Source organism: Tachypleus tridentatus, chromosome 2 (assembly GCF_004210375.1).
Source record: "Tachypleus tridentatus isolate NWPU-2018 chromosome 2, ASM421037v1, whole genome shotgun sequence".
NCBI classification, from domain to species: Eukaryota; Metazoa; Arthropoda; class Merostomata; order Xiphosura; family Limulidae; genus Tachypleus; species Tachypleus tridentatus.
Genome location: NC_134826.1, coordinates 48,949,940 through 48,966,496, shown reverse-complemented (window position 1 = coordinate 48,966,496; position 16,557 = coordinate 48,949,940). Strand labels below are relative to the sequence as shown.

Sequence of the window (16,557 nt, the reverse complement as noted above, 5' to 3'; positions counted from 1 at the left end):
AACTTTGTGATTTAATTGTGTAAAACAACTCTATAATAATTACAATTTTAGTTAGAGTTTGTTGAAGAAAGACACTTTATAAACTTTGTGGTTTAACAGAATTTGTTGAAGAAAGACACTTTATGTGTAAAACAACTCTATAATAAATACAATTTTAGTTAGAGTTTGTTGAAGAAAGACACTTTATAAACTTTGTGGTTTAATTGTGTAAAACAACTCTATAATAAATACAATTTTAGTTAGAGTTTGTTGAAGAAAGACACTTTATAAACTTTGTGATTTAATTGTGTAAAACAACTCTATAATAGTTACCATTTTAGTTACAGAATTTGTTGAAGAAAGACACTTTATAAACTTTGTGATTTAATTGTGTAAAACAACTCTATAATAGTTACAATTTTAGTTACAGAATTTGTTGAAGAAAGACACTTTATAAACTTTGTGATTTAATTGTGTAAAACAACTCTATAATAATTACAATTTTAGTTAGAGTTTGTTGAAGAAAGACACTTTATAAACTTTGTGGTTTAAGTGTGTAAAACAACTCTATAATAAATACAATTTTAGTTAGAGTTTGTTGAAGAAAGACACTTTATAAACTTTGTGGTTTAAGTGTGTAAAACAACTCTATAATAAATACAATTTTAGTTAGAGTTTGTTGAAGAAAGACACTTTATAAACTTTGTGATTTAATTGTGTAAAACAACTCTATAATAGTTACAATTTTAGTTACAGAATTTGTTGAAGAAAGACACTTTATAAACTTTGTGATTTAATTGTGTAAAACAACTCAATTTTAGTTAAGAATTTGTTAGTTATAATTTTAGTTAAAACAACAGAATTTGTTGAAGAAAGACACTTTATAAACTTTGTGATTTAATTGTGTAAAACAACTCTATAATAATTACAATTTTAGTTAGAGTTTGTTGAAGAAACACACTTTATAAACTTTGTGATTTAATTGTGTAAAACAACTCTATAATAGTTACAATTTTAGTTACAGAATTTGTTGAAGAAACACACTTTGTAAACTTCAGTAGTCATTTCTTTAAATTCTCTTTTCTTGGTAATCGTTCCAAACGCTTCCACGTACAAAAGATCTTACGACTCTGTTATTATGCCAAATATATACTTTATTCTTTATATCGTATAACGCTTTTAGGCTTAAAAGCTGCCCATGATGACTATCGAAATCAATAACTTTGTTCAGTCGTCTAACGTGATTGGTCGATCTGCAGCAAATTCACAACATTGCTTGTGTTTGTTTTTGTTTTTCTTTTCTTTTTTTCGAACTTACAACCAAGATGCGGGTTTTGATTCCCCGCTGTGCTCAGAGATTTTGAGCTAAAACATCATCATCAACAACCCTAAAAGGAAGTTTTTGTTTGTTCCTCGACAGAAGGTTGGCAACTTTAAATCTAATATTCGCAATAGTAATTTTACATTTTAATAGATTATATCTTATTGTTTTAAGTTCTACTGATTAATTTTTTTTAATTTCGCGCAAAGCCACATGAGGGCTATCTGCGCTAGCCGTCCATAATTTAGCAGTATAAGACTAGAGAGAAGGTAGCTAGTCATTATCGCCCACCGCCAACTCTTGAGCTAGTCTTTTACCAACAAATGGTGGGATTGACTGCAACATTATAACATCCTCGCGGCTGAAAGGGTGAGCATATTTAGTGTGACGGGGATTCGAACCCACGACCCTCAGATTATGAGTCGAACGCTTTAACCCACCTGGTCATGCCGGGCCTCTACTGGTTAAAACAGAAAAACAAAAATATAATACCACTCTTTTTACAACTTCTGTTAACAGACAAAGAAAACAAGGCAATAACAGAGGTAAAGGGAGTCAAATTTTTAGAACAAAATATCAGACAAATTAAAAAAATAGCAAACCAGTAACTAACAGTGACAGTAACTAATAGTGACAGTAACTAAGAGTGAGTAACTAATAGTGACAGTAACTAACAGTGAAATTCAATATAATGAAGTTAGTTTCTGTTTCATTCTGATAATATTTAAATAACATATTTTTATGTGAGGGCGGAAAACACTTTCATTGTCAGGGCGTCAAATAGTCTACCTGAGCAGTGCCCTTTCTGTGAATTTAACCTGGGAGATAAGACGTACAAATTAAGGTATAAGAATCGCGAATTAATTACATGTTTGATATAATCAAATAGGGACTCCTATGTCTACCATGGTTCCAGTGTCGCTAATAGCGTTTGCAATTAGCTTGTTACCTATGTCAGTTTTGTTTCTTGGTTGGTTGGTTGTTTCTAATTAAATACAAAGATACATAATGTGATATCTGTGCTCTGCTCGCCACGGGTATTGAAACTCGGATTATAGCGTTGTAAGTCCATATACATATCACTTTTTACCTGAGAGGTGTCAGTTTAGCTGTAGAGCTTGATAGCTAATTTGTTGACACCAGAGTTAACAAAACAGTTTGAAAGCTTATTTGTTGACACCAATGTCCACAAGACCAGATAAACCGAAGAAAACTGGACGCTTGCCGAAAAATTAATAATGTTTTAAAAAATAAGACATTAAAAAAGAAGTTATTGCTGTTGTTTATTATTAAGCATAGAGCTACACAATGGGCTATGTTTGCTCTGCCTACTACGAGCATCGAAACCCTGTTTCTAGGAATATAAATCCTCAGGCATACGACTAGGAAGCATATAAAAAGAAAACTATGAAACTAATCCAATAACGTTGCTTTTATTTCGGTCAATACGATATCAAAAATAAATTTACCTCATTACGAAAGAAGGAAAAATGTATAGTTTTTACTTTCCATTCCGAAGGTGAACATATAATATGAAATTAAAGAACGAGCTGAACAACCGCCAAGTTCTTGTTATATTTTTGTTTAAAGAATGGTGAAGTTTAGAGTCAACGCTCGTCGTCAAGTCATACAACTTACAGCCTAGCTAGTTCGAAACGCCACGCTTCTTTAAATAAAAATATCACAAAACTTGGCGACTGTTCAAATTGTTCTTTAATTGTCGCCTATGCAGTTTTAACTACATATACATTTCTTTTTGTAAAATACACAATATGACACCACTCTCGACACGACTCCATGCTTGGCTCAATTAAAACATCAACAACTCCACCAGCATCAAGCTAGGGCCACGTACCCTCCAGCCACACGACAGTACAATTGAAAGGGAGGTTGACAGAAGACACACGTTGCTGACAAGTGTATATGTGTCACATTTAGTTATCACGAAACGACAAGTGTGTTTTGAGACTCTAAAGGCATGAACTAAGTCAGGGCTACGACATATCTTCACGCTTTCTTGGTTTGTCATCGTAATAACTTGTGTTAACACACGTGGCATCATCTGTCAAAAATCGAAATTGAGTTGGGTTTTTATGTGGGTGGTTTCCCCACTGATGAACAAATTACAATGATGGTGGGGGGAAGGGGCAGTAGAAGGGCACGTGTTAGATTATTCAATAAACTTCAAAAGCTTTCTTCTACTAATCGTAACCTCTAACTCAAATACTGACAAGTACAAATATTAACATTCTATCCAGCGAACGAACATCTTTAAAAGGGGAACCCTAAACCGATTATTCAAAGCAAAACAGCTTACCCATAAATCTCTACAGTAAGATCAAACTGACGTCAATATGCTTTTTCTCTAAGGATAACTGTCAGTTTGTATGTTTAGAACGAAAAATACGGTCCTTAACAATTTGTGATGGAATCTTGCGGTATATACAAATTAACTCTACATGAACACTAAAACTACAGGAGGACAAATATAACAAAGTTTTCCTTGTTTTCATCCGAAGAATTTAAATGTGATCCAAAAAATGTTTAACTACCCTGAATGTTCGATACCCTGAATCGAATACGTAAGTTAGACATATACCTACACGTACGATACGTTTGAATCAATGTAGTATAGGTAGCTTTAATCGTTTGTTTTGGAATTAAGCACAAAGCTACAGAATGGGCTGTCTCTACCCTGCCCACCACGGGTATCACAACCCGGTTTCTAGCGGTGCGAGTCCGCAAATATACCGCTGTGCCACTGGGGGGGGGGATAATTATTCACTCCAACATGTTTTTCAGTCATTAATTCAATCATTAATGTATTAGAACGGTATTTAAAACGAACTCGTATACAAACCAGAATATCTCCAGTTTGAAGTTTTCTTTTTACCAAGGTATTTGGATGTTTAACTAGAAATTCTGGGGCAAATACCTGTTATTTTATAATGAGTTACAACTTACCACAGTATACTAAAAACTGCTGATTAACAACACAACTTTCTCCACTATCTCTTGGCTATTACGGTATTTTCGAACATGAAATATTTATAACGTACCCATGGTTACGCAGACTGCGTACGAATATAAAGCAACGAAACGGACTTTATTCCAGACATACTTCAAGTACCTAACACTGATACGAATTACGTTTAATCATCTTTCACATCGAAACGTCCCCTGATAGGTCTTGTTTGGTTGTTTAATTTCGCGCAAAACTACACGAGGACTGTCTGCGCTATCTGTCACTAATTTACCAGTGTGAAACTTCAGGTAAGACAGCTAGTCATCATCACCAACCGCCAACTGTTGGGCTACTCTTTTACCACTGAATAGTGGGATTGACTGCATATTATAACGCTCCCACACTGAAAGAGTGAGCATATTTTGTGTGACAAAAATTCGAGTTCGCAACCCTCAAATTACGAGTCAAGCACCCTAACCACTTAGCCATGCCGGGCCCCACTGACGAGTCAGCGGTAAGTCTGTAGTCATACAACGCTAAACTCCGAGGTTCAATCCCCCACGGTGGACAGAACGTAGACAGTCCATTGTATGGCTTTGCGCTGAAAACGTATAAAAATAACTTCTATGTTTGTCGTATCTCAGCCGGTTTGATATTAAAGGAACGGCTTCGTCGGGATTGGATATAGTGATTAACATGTTATTATTTACCTTCACTCATACCTTCTTATAAATACTAATATAATAATCTGCCTTTGATGTTGTGGTCAGTTAACTCGGTCCGGGATCGCAAATACTAATTATCCTGAATCATGAGTGAAATTAATTAAAAAAAAATAATAAAACGTTTCGCGTTAAAACAAACGTAATTAAACTGTTGCTAACAAAAGCCGCAAATCTAATTGTGGCGGGCAACGACCTAAATATTACAGGTCATCGAAACAGCTGTTCAAGGTTTAGTTGTGTTGTTGTTTTTTTTAATGGCAGAGCAACATTAGGCAATCTGTTGTGTTCATCGCGGGGGAACCGAACCCCAAATTTCAGCGTTGTAAGTATGTAGATTTACCGTTCACCCAGTTGTTAAAGTAATGAGTGATACAAAAACTGTGTTTGTCCTATCCCAATCGAGCTGATGACCCCCAGTACTGGGTAACGGACCTCCGCAGCAATGAATGTAATACAGTTCTAAAAAATAAGCCACGAACTGTAACAATCTAAAAATCGCCATCTGGTGTATGATATTGGAAGCTAGGAATCGTTTTTAAATCGTTAAATGCATCAATGCATAGTATTCCGCCTATTTTGTGTATGTGTATGGAGGGGGAGATTGAACAATATATCCACGCATTTATATAAACTTGATGAAACCCGAAGTAACCGACCTCGACTTTCTCTCACTCCTCACGATAGGTCAATCGATCTGCCAACGAATTAACTTCCACCAATGAGATTGCAGGTTTGCAACTAGAAGAACAATTATTATTTTTCTGCCAAAAGAGGTCCTTCTAACAGCTGTAAATGATTTAAGAACGAGCCGTCATAGTATCGTGACGAAAAGATAACAACTCCTTCTGAATCTCATTTTGTCACATAATCCCCATACTCGTGGGTGAGGCTGTTGTTTTTTTTTAACAAATTTCATACATTTTGATTTAGTTTATATGTAACAACACGACCTACTTCACAGCTACAAAAAATGGCCAAACACAACAACAAGAGAAAATTTCAATTTTCATATAGAATATTAAAAGATAATGATATAATATAGATGAACGATTCTCAACTACCCAAAATAACAAAGATATGTTTAAACGAAACGATGATAGATGGGAAGAATACGACGAGAGGATACAAAAGATGTCATGATGACGTAAAACCTCGTTAAGATAATAATCGGGGAAAAATGTACTTATTGCTGTGAACATTTTAAGACAACGACATCTAGCAGCTTGACAACGTGACAAGTGAAACCCGAGACACGAAGGTTATTTTTTTCTTTGTAGTTAATGACTGTCGTGTTCCTTTTGGTAAATAAAAATCTCGTTAACTCTTGGCATAGAATCAAAAAAACAACACATTATTATCAGATCATTAGCTATCTAAATTATAAAGAAAAACAGAAGCATACACACATTAATTACAAATGACTGTCGCCATTAATGTTGATTGCAATAAAAAAAGTCCCGTCAGTGACTCAGCAGTAAGCTTGAGAACTAATATCCCCAAAATTTTGGGTTCCATACGCTGATAGCTCATCATTGTGTAGCCTTATTCTTTAAAAAAACAAAAAGAAGTAACAATTTCAGGTTCGATTATGTACATCTATGTAAAATCAGTTATTTCAACCGATTACAATCACTACCTTCACAACAAACTCGGTTAGGGTTAAAAATAAACCTAACTATACATTTAGGAACAATCAGTTATTTTAACCGATTACAGTCACTACCTTTACAACAAACGTGGTTAGAGTTAAAACTAAACCTAATTGTATATTTATGTACAATCAGTGATTTTAATTATCTTTACAACAAACTCAGGGTTAAAACTAAACCTAACTGTACATTTATGTACAATCAGTAATTTCAACTGATTACAGCCTTTACAACAAACTCGTTATTATTGGCTATCTAAATTGTAAGACAAAACAGAAACATAAAAACATTAATTACAAGCGACTGTCCCCATTAATGTTGATTGCAATGAAATTCGACATGTCTATTTGGGTGGCAGGTGCGATTGTCCATCTATAGACGCATCAAGTTAAGCTACAATAATTTATTTTGAGACTTTTATTAGTTTTTTATTCACTGAGGCATAAATAGATTTTAAAATATATAAGGTAAGAGAAGAAGCTTTCGAAATAACTTTCACATCATCCAAAATATTTGCAATATAAACAAGCATTTTTCTTGCTAAAAATTATTATGCCAAGTTTAACACTAATGTGCAAATTTGTACGCATCACATCAGTAAGCCTAATTTCACACTAATTCTTATAGGGTTTTTGTTTTTCAAGGCAGTGCGTGAGTACGTATAAACAAGCGTATTTGAATGTTTTATATGCAGTACTGTATTTCAAAGATTCAACTTTTTGATAAAAATATTGAAAAAATATGAAACAATAGCAGCGGCACTTGAAATTATTTCAGACAAGATTAAAGCCTGAGGCCAAAACTTTAGTTAGATATCACATCGATCAAGAGATGACGGAGCTATGTGTGTGTGGTTTTCTTATAGCAAAGCCACATCTGGCTATCTGCTGAGTCCACCAAAAGGAATCGAACCCATGATTTTAGCGTTCTAAATCCGTAGACTTACCGCTGTACCAGCGGGGACAACGGAGCTAATGAACTAGAATTCGTGAACAAGAAAAAACTTGGAACCATTTTATAATCGGTTATGTCGCAACTAAAATTTACTTATTTTGACCTAAACATTTATGAACCACATAAAACTTCATGGAGTGTTTGTGTTGAAAACGATGTTAGTTTTCTTTCGTGACAATAATGAAAGATATTAAAATAAGTGTTATCGTTTATATTGTCATCCAACTTTCACAAATATCAGATAGTTGTAAGTAATTTGGTATAGTAAATGCGTTTAAATCACATTTATTCAACTGGTTCACACAATTTCAGTCACAGTCACCCAAATATAGTGTCAATCAAATTAACGATTACAAATGACTGAAATTTTGGAGAAAAAAAAAGAAGGGAACAGTTTAACAGAAATGTTTATATGTATAGAAATTAATCACAATATTCTGAATCGCGTTTATGGATGTTTGCCCCTAAAGGAGAGAGCTCCACCTTTTGAAAGTACTCGGGTTATAGGGTTTTTTATTCATTTTGTATCAAGACTTCTTGAACCCACGTGTTTTTCTGATATTATCATAAGCCTAAAACTGATGGTTTGTGCAACTCATTTCATATCTGTTCGACTAACTATCGACCACTGGATTCTGATATGTCTACTTCTATAACTTGAATGCAATGTAGTCAATGAACTAAACACTATAAACAAAGTTTTAAAATAATCTAAAACCAATGTCTGTGTACGTATACTGTTGATTTATAAATATTCACGTACTTACACTCATTTCTTCTGTAGGATAAAGAGTGAATGAACAGGCATCTTGATTCAGCACACAATAGAAAGGTTCCCAGCGTGGTTCTAACTTTGGACTGCGTCGTGAATTCCACCTTCCACTTGTCTGGGGTTCCGGAAAGTTTTCTTTGTCTGAAGTGAACAAAATTAACATTACAGTTTTCTAGATTACTCAACTTACATACCTTAACTTCACTTTTCTTGCGCCGTATATTTATCAGATTAATATCCACAAAAGTTATATGTTATTGGATAGTTTCATCAATAGATTTAATCGATGTGGGATAAAAAAACTGTCGTTTAAAGAAAGTAAAACAATAATGGTACCTATTGTTGTCTTACAACATTTTCAAATTTCTGATACAACGATCAGCGAATCATATCAATTTTTTGTTGTTTTATTTACGTGCAAAGTTATTTAAGGGTATCAGCGCTAGCCGTCGCTATTTTCGAAGAAATAAAGTAGACCGAAGACAGTTCATCCGCACCACTCACCGCCAAATTTTAGTCTACCTCTTACCAGAGAATACTAGTGTTGACTATCATATATATTTGTCAAGCGACAAAGATAGATTTAAAGAACTTAGCCTACTAGTATTTATATTGTCTAGCACACTGTGGTTAGGGCGTTCGACTCGTAATCTGAGAGTCGCGGGTTCGAATCCATGTCACACCAAACATGCTCACTCTTTCAGCCATGGGAGTGTTATAATTTGACGGTCAATCCCATTATTAGTTGGTAAAAGAGTAGCCCAAGAGTCGGCGGTGGGTGGTGATGACTAACTACATTCGCTCAAGTCTTAAACTGCTTTGAGCAAAATCCATAAAGACAAACAACCATCCTCGAGGTAGTCCAAAATACACGTCACTAACGCGCAACGCCACGACCGCGACCATAAGAGAGAACAGGCCACAACTAAAGTTCTACAGCTAGTAACCAGACATCACTTGATTGATGTCTAATCAAAAACAAGCAGCGACATTTTCTACACTAAGTTTGATGAGTTTGTTTTTGCGGTAGCAGGCGAAAGCGTATTGGGTAGGACCGGTAGGTGGTCCGTAGGGTCTTTTACCCTCCGAAGTAGTGTGGTGACAAAAATGTTTGAGGGCCACCAGTCTAGCACGACGAGATTTAAGTGTACAGGAGCTAATTTCTTGATGTTTTATCAAACAACACTTACAACAATATTTAACGGTTTTCATTACCTGTATCGCTGGGTTATACCTAACAGTAAAGTGTGTGTCTGTTTTATACAAAGCCACATCAGGCTATCTGCTATGTCTACCGAGGGAAATCGAACCCCTAATTTCAGGGTTGTAAATCCGTAGATTTAACCGCTATAAACAGGAAAGGGAAAACACAGATTTTTCTATTTTTCGTTACATATTTAAATGTAGAAACCTGTTAACTGTTACAGCTTGGAAACAAGCGCCATAAAGATGTTCGTCAAATTTAAATTCTCTAAAATAAAATACACTGTGTTAATTTAACCGAGTTGGGTGTGGCTAAGTGGTTAGTCCGTCGGGCTGCAAACAGTAGTATCTAGTCATTCTAGTGTTAACGCAATAAAGCTTGTCATGATCCGCACTTTCAGCTGTAGAGCGTCATGAAATTGACAATGTTATTTGCTTCAAAGATGCAGATAAAACTCTTGTGATGGCGGGTGTCGTTGGCTACCTTCCTTCTGATCAATAGTTTGAAATTAGGGATAACTTTACCTGAATCCTGAGAGTGTTTAACCTGATCGTTGTGTAAAGTTAGTTGCTTTGGAAAAAGAGGTCGAACGTATCTGACCCTCCCAGGTTTCTAAGACCTGAAACTCAACATGGGAAGAACTACTTACTTGAGTTTAGTCTAGGAGAATAGCATTCAAAAGTTAAAAATTAATATTTGTCATAATATTATATACAATGTAAGTTTAACAGTGGAACAGGAGATTTATAACGATAGATTTCTATGAATCATCAGTTCGAGCCATCAGCTCATTATTGTCTATTTTGTGGACAATGCAACAATGTGTCACAGCTGCTATTTATCTATTAACGTCTTTTTCAAGCCCTCTGATTACTAACACATTAGACAGTCTTTATATGGTCAATGCGGCATACGACCGCCTATAACGAATACTTTAAGTAACACATCCGCGAGGTCTGATAAAACAACAACAACAAAGGAATCATTAAAGTTTATAAATTATGAACCATTGAGTCAACCCATAGTAAGACGAATGTGGTTTTTAATACATTACTCTTCTATTACGATTTTAAAAACCACACATTAATATATGTATTAAATATGACAATTAAAGCATTGTCCTCAAAAGATGGCGCTGCCAAAATATATCTATGAGCGGTAAAGTACAAACGTTTAGCTCAAAGCTCCGTCATCTTTTGACCGATTTAACATCTAATTACAGGGTCGAGCTCAGAAAATCAAACCACTTCTATTGATGTATTTGACCACACCAAAGGTCTCGTAGATTAATTTAGACTAATACTAACTAAATTAATTTCATTTTGAGATTAGGCTGGAATAGGTCTTGATGAGTAATAAAACCGAATCGGGTATACGCACGCCCCACTCTTGATATTGTAACGCACAAAAATATAACTAATAAAACAAACAAGCAAATATCTAAAAGATTAAATTACACTAATCCTGCCGAAAGGAATTTCAAGTGTTATGACTATTGATGATTCCTTCTTGTTTATTATTGGAAAATATATTTAATGTCAGTTTATTTTAAAGCGTCCATGGACAGCGCTAACCTAGAATAAAAATTTCCTTATAACATAATCAGAGTAATAAGAACCCCTCATCAATAGAGCACGGCACACGTGTGTATAGACTGACAACACTTTATTAACACCTTACTTGTATTTCATTTATCATTTTTTAACCTTGTAATTGAAATGTTACTTTTGTCTCCTTTGTGAAATATGAACATTTAGATCTCAGTTCGATTTGGGTGAATTGCTAGTATAAGATCTGAATGTGCATGAGCAATAATCTCAAAATATCCAACTCGGGAGTTACATTTCACCCATAACAGAGACGACGGAAATATGAGCCCTGTAGCATCCACACTTTTACTTATTTGACTTATACAGCAATTGTAACTTATATTATTATATTAACTTCTGGGGACATGCCCCCAGACCCCACTAGATTAGCAGCTCCTCATACTTTCAATCTATCTGCATGTCAAGTACATCCCCACTATACAACTCCTTGCCACTGTATACGATTTTTTTTAAAATTGAATATTTGGGTAAAACGAAAAAAGCGTTATATTTTGGTTATATTTTACTCTATCACATTCCAGCCATTTTGATATTTCAAGTACATTAAGGGTTTGTGAGAGATAATACACAAATTCATTCTGTTCTGTAAGATACGAAACTACCGATATATTTATCAAACTCTTATAACATTATCATTATAACAAGATAATATCTGAAAGAACTAATGAGCCTAAATTTGCTAACTTCAAGTCTAATAACTAGTCTTAGCATCACTCTTTCACGCTAATCCACATATCTCTTTCCTCTATTTATACTCAAGCCTAACAGCTCATAGCTTCGTGTCTTCATGATCACAAAGTGCTGACCTCTACTGATTATCCAAGTGAACCAAATATAATATACTTTAAAAAAAAAAAAATCTGTGCTCCAATTCCATGCCGTTTTCACTGGCGGAATAACCGCTTCCTGATTGTTCCAAACATGAAAAACAATAACAAGTACTAGCACGATTTCTCTCATCGTGAACGAGGTATCTGTCCCTGAGGCTTGAAAAAAGGTAGACAGGTGAGTGACCTCTATACAATTTATTCTCTAGTATGTTTATATCTAGTTTAAAACAGGATGCAGAGATGGATATACAGATAGGCAGAGAGATAGACAGACAATGTTCGTTGAAAACAGAATCGTAAAAAGGAAACTCGTAAGTTGTAGTTCCGAAATGTAAATGTTTCATTTTCTGAACCAATAAAAGTTTTAAGCTTTTCAAATAGTTCTTTGTCAGCCGCAATTATATCATTAACGTTTTAATTAGTTATATTCAAATTATAAGGCAAGTTTTTATTTTTTCTCTATTGTTTGAATATGATACCGGTGAAGAGGCTTAAATAATTTTATCTTAATAAATATTTTATAGGTCATTGAATTTCGCACAAAGCTACTCGAGGGCCATCTGCGCTAGCCGTCCCTAATTTAGCAGTGTAAGACTAGAGGGAAGGCAGCTAGTAATCACCACCCACCGTCAACTCTTGGGCTACTCTTTTACCAACGAATAGTGTGATTGACCGTATATTATAATGCCCCCGCGGCTGAAAGGATGAGCATGTTTGGTGTGACGGGGATTCGAACCCGCGACCCTCAGATTACGAGTCGAGTGCCTTAACCACCTGGCCACGTCGGGACCTGTGAGTTAGTGAAATAAAACCAACATTTGCCAACGTGGTACTTAAGTCTAGGAGATTTGTTATTACGATAATACATACCTCATTTTAATTTCTTTTAAAACAACAAAGTTGTGCTCGTAACGACGGTACTTAAGCCTACGAGATTATTACGATAATATATACCTCATTTTAATTGCTTTTAAAACAACAAAGTTGTAATTCGTAACGATTTAAACAGCTCGTTGTAATATATGGGTGTGTCACTAAATGACTTTTTACGTCAATGCATAACTATAGCTACTTATTTTGTCGCCTCCCCCCCCCTGCAGTGGCTCAGCGGCAACTGTGTGGGCTTATAATGGTACAAATTGAGTTTCTATTAACGATGTGGTTAGAATCTAGCTAAACAATTATGTAGTTTGTTTTTGTTTTTTTAATGATTTTATTTGCATAAATGGCACTCAACAGAACCTACTGAGCCCAGTGAGGTCTCAGCATTCACGTTTGGTTTCATCTCAAAATAAAATAATTTATTATGAATTTTAATTAATTTCTTATTACAGTCTATGATATATTTAAACTTTTGTTAATATTTCGAGACCGAACTTCAATCCTGAGGTTATTATTTGTCCTCATCAGATAAGCCTACTCATCCAATCAAGTATCTAGAAAAACGTAATAGCAAAACGAAACGGAATTGGTTGACTGTTCAAGAGGATTAAAGATGTAATAAACAGAAACGTTCACTTTTCCATTAATTTCAAAAACATTATTATTTTTAAATAGTAAAAGCAGCGTCTTTAAAAAAATATATAAAAAGAAACGTGCACATAACACTAAGAATATTTAGTTGTTGTTTTTCTGGCATTTCAAGCAGGAAAACTTTATTATATTACCTTTAATGAAAAACAATTATCTTTTATTTTGCGACACCTGGGGTGAAAAAAAAAACATGTATATTATTTGTTTCCGATTTTCTTGTAGAGCAATACTTACACATATCTGTCTCTGATTTTGAACTGAGAGGTTAGAAGAAATTCAACTAGTTAACAACAATGACCGCTAACTCTTAGGTTACTCTTATCTAATCGAATAGTGGATTTGACTTTCACTGTTATAATACATTCAGAAACCCAGTTTGCGGTGTACGGAGTCCATTTTTGTCTCAACGGTTTACTTGTTTTTTGAATTATATAAGGTTTATTGTTCCTTTCAAATACGAAGCCACAGTTGTGCGTTATATGTTAACATGGTGATATAATAAGAGCCATAAATTACATATAGGTTATACATTAACATGGAGATATAAAAGCTAAGGATTAGCTTTAGGTTACACATTAACATGTACATATAATAAATATTAAGGATTTTCCGAATTATAAATGGCAATATCATTACGGCTTTGTTCCAGAAGTATTAGGAAACAAAGGATAAAATCCTGGTGTATCTAAACAGGATGACCCATCACTTCCTGTTCTATTTGTCAGTTTCTGATACCCATGATCTACTAACTATTCTCTCTTTCCCCTTTTGTTAGATCATTTGTCTTTCCTTTCAGCCGTGAGGGCGTTATAAAGTTACGGTCAATCCCACTATTCGTTGATAAAAGAGTAGCCCAACAGTCGGCAGTGGGTGGTGATGACTAGTTGCCTTCCCTTTAGTCTTACGCTGCTAAGCTAGGGACGACTAGCGCAGATAGCCCTCGTGTAGTTTTGCGCAAAATTAAAAACAAACCAAACTGGTACACTTAAATCTCCTCAACAAGAGTTTGTTTTAAAGCAACAATAAAATTGGACAGAAACTCGAGGTCTAGCTGAGAATGAGAACAAAACAAAGCAATAGTGAGTATATGAATATATGTCATCAAGAACTGTTAACCAGGCATTGTATTTGCACATTAATAACTTTAATTGCCTTAAATGAAGAGTACATTGATTTACAGAAGACATAAAGCAACGTTGTACACTTTCTGGACTACATGAGTTCATTGTTTATTGTTCACAATGACAATAATATATACAATACAACGTTTAACAGACGTCACCTTTCTGTGGTTGCAGTTATTATGTCTTATTAGAAAGCCAAACCGAAAAAGGATATTTATACATTATACATTATATTCATTATGCAATAAAACTGAAAGGTCATTTCAACATAGTGAGGTCAGTAAAGATGAAAACTAAAAATCGGAATTTGATGGTTTCATGCCTTATCCGCGACAGTGTGATACGACAATACGTTGAGACGTTTTTAGGGTGTAAATTGGGTAACATTCTGATAGCAATATCGGTTTTTTTAGGTCATATAATTTAATGTAGTTCAGCTCGAATACTATTATTTTTTCATCTCACGCGATCATTGTCTATTTTCTGTATTCCATAATCATATCGTTACAACGCTCTTAGGTCGAGAAACCTAATAAGTTCAGTTCGAATAGTTAGCTACATCTCGAACTTTTAATGATTGATACATATTTAGAGAAGTGGTATTAAATTTTATCTCGTGTTTTTTTGTTCTTTATTTGTATCATTGAATAGCATTACGACATTTATAAACGGGTAAAAAAATGTCAAATTCATTTTCACACAAACTTTTACTGTGTACTTATCACATACACGTAATACAATAAGTAATTTATGTTTGTTTGTTTGAATTTAAACACAAAGCTATACAATATTCTATTTGCAGTCTATCAACGTAAATTGTAATGTATTAAAGTTAGCTAGAGAACTATGCTAGTAAACATCACCATTGTACGAGTTTATAAACAACGTAAATTGTAATGTATTAAAGTTAGCTGGAGAACCATGCTAGTAAACATCAACATTGTACAAGTTTATTACTTAAGTAGCAGCAAAACACGTCAGTCTGCTCGTAAACAGATAATTTCTTAGCATATTTCTTTAATAATAGATCGGAGCGCGCGCGCGTGTGTGTGTGTGTGTATGGAAGAGTTCATGACCCCGAAGAACTAACCAACCAATCCTGAAACAGTTATACCTCTCATAAGTGACTTTAAAAACGTCTAATGTACCGTGAAAACCGACAACTATCAGACTGTAAGTAATGCAGCGACGGTACTCACGTGCACCCCAGGTGCCCACGTGTAAACTCCAGATCTCGAGGGTCTCTCGTACAATAGCGAGTAGCTGTACTTACACCCTGTAGATTCTTTCGTTGTCTAGGGGCAGAGAGGTTACTACCACCAATCATAGTTTATCTAGAAGAACTCTTAGTAAAACTGTACTAATAAAGATAACCAACACGTTGTTATGACTTCAGCTCGGTATGCATACCACAGAATTGGAGAATGTACGAGTGTGAGCGAATGTTGAACGAAAGCGCGCCGGTCCAGTCAATTTGCACGAATTTTCTATGAATTTTTTTTATTATTATTATTATTCGTAATCTCCTTTTCTCAAACAGAAAACATCTTTTGACTTTGTGCTAGACCTTTCATTAAAGATAACATTTCCATACCCGCAGTAGGCAGGGCACAAAAGACCCGTTGTAGAACTCTGGGCTTAACAACAAATAAACAAAGCTTTTTAATCATGGCCTGGTAATCAGGAGACTCGATTCGTAATCCGCGGGTTGCAGGTTCAATCCAGCCGTGGATACATTACAACGTGACGGTCAATCCTACTTTTCTTTGGTAACGAGCAGCGCAAGAATTGGGGGCTGGTAGTGTTCAGTAACATTATATGAGCTGCTACGCCTCAGCTAAAAATGCGCTTTTTTTAATGGTTGTACGCCTTCAAACTTAACACCAACAAG

The 16,557-nt window shown here is 34.9% G+C and overlaps 1 protein-coding gene across 3 annotated transcripts in view; it reads right to left on the bottom strand.

Moving 5' to 3' along the window:
* LOC143243175 (ras GTPase-activating protein raskol-like) overlaps positions 1-16,557 on the bottom strand; it is a 199,953-nt gene that overhangs the window by 118,445 nt on the left and 64,951 nt on the right. For 2 of the 3 annotated variants that reach the window (XM_076486974.1, XM_076486976.1), the window contains exon 2: positions 8,361-8,506. In XM_076486974.1, the coding sequence (XP_076343089.1) occupies positions 8,361-8,506 (146 nt within the window). Of the gene's footprint in view, positions 1-8,356; positions 8,507-16,557 lie in introns of all 3 variants that reach the window. The other variant, XM_076486991.1, reaches the window with a different exon arrangement.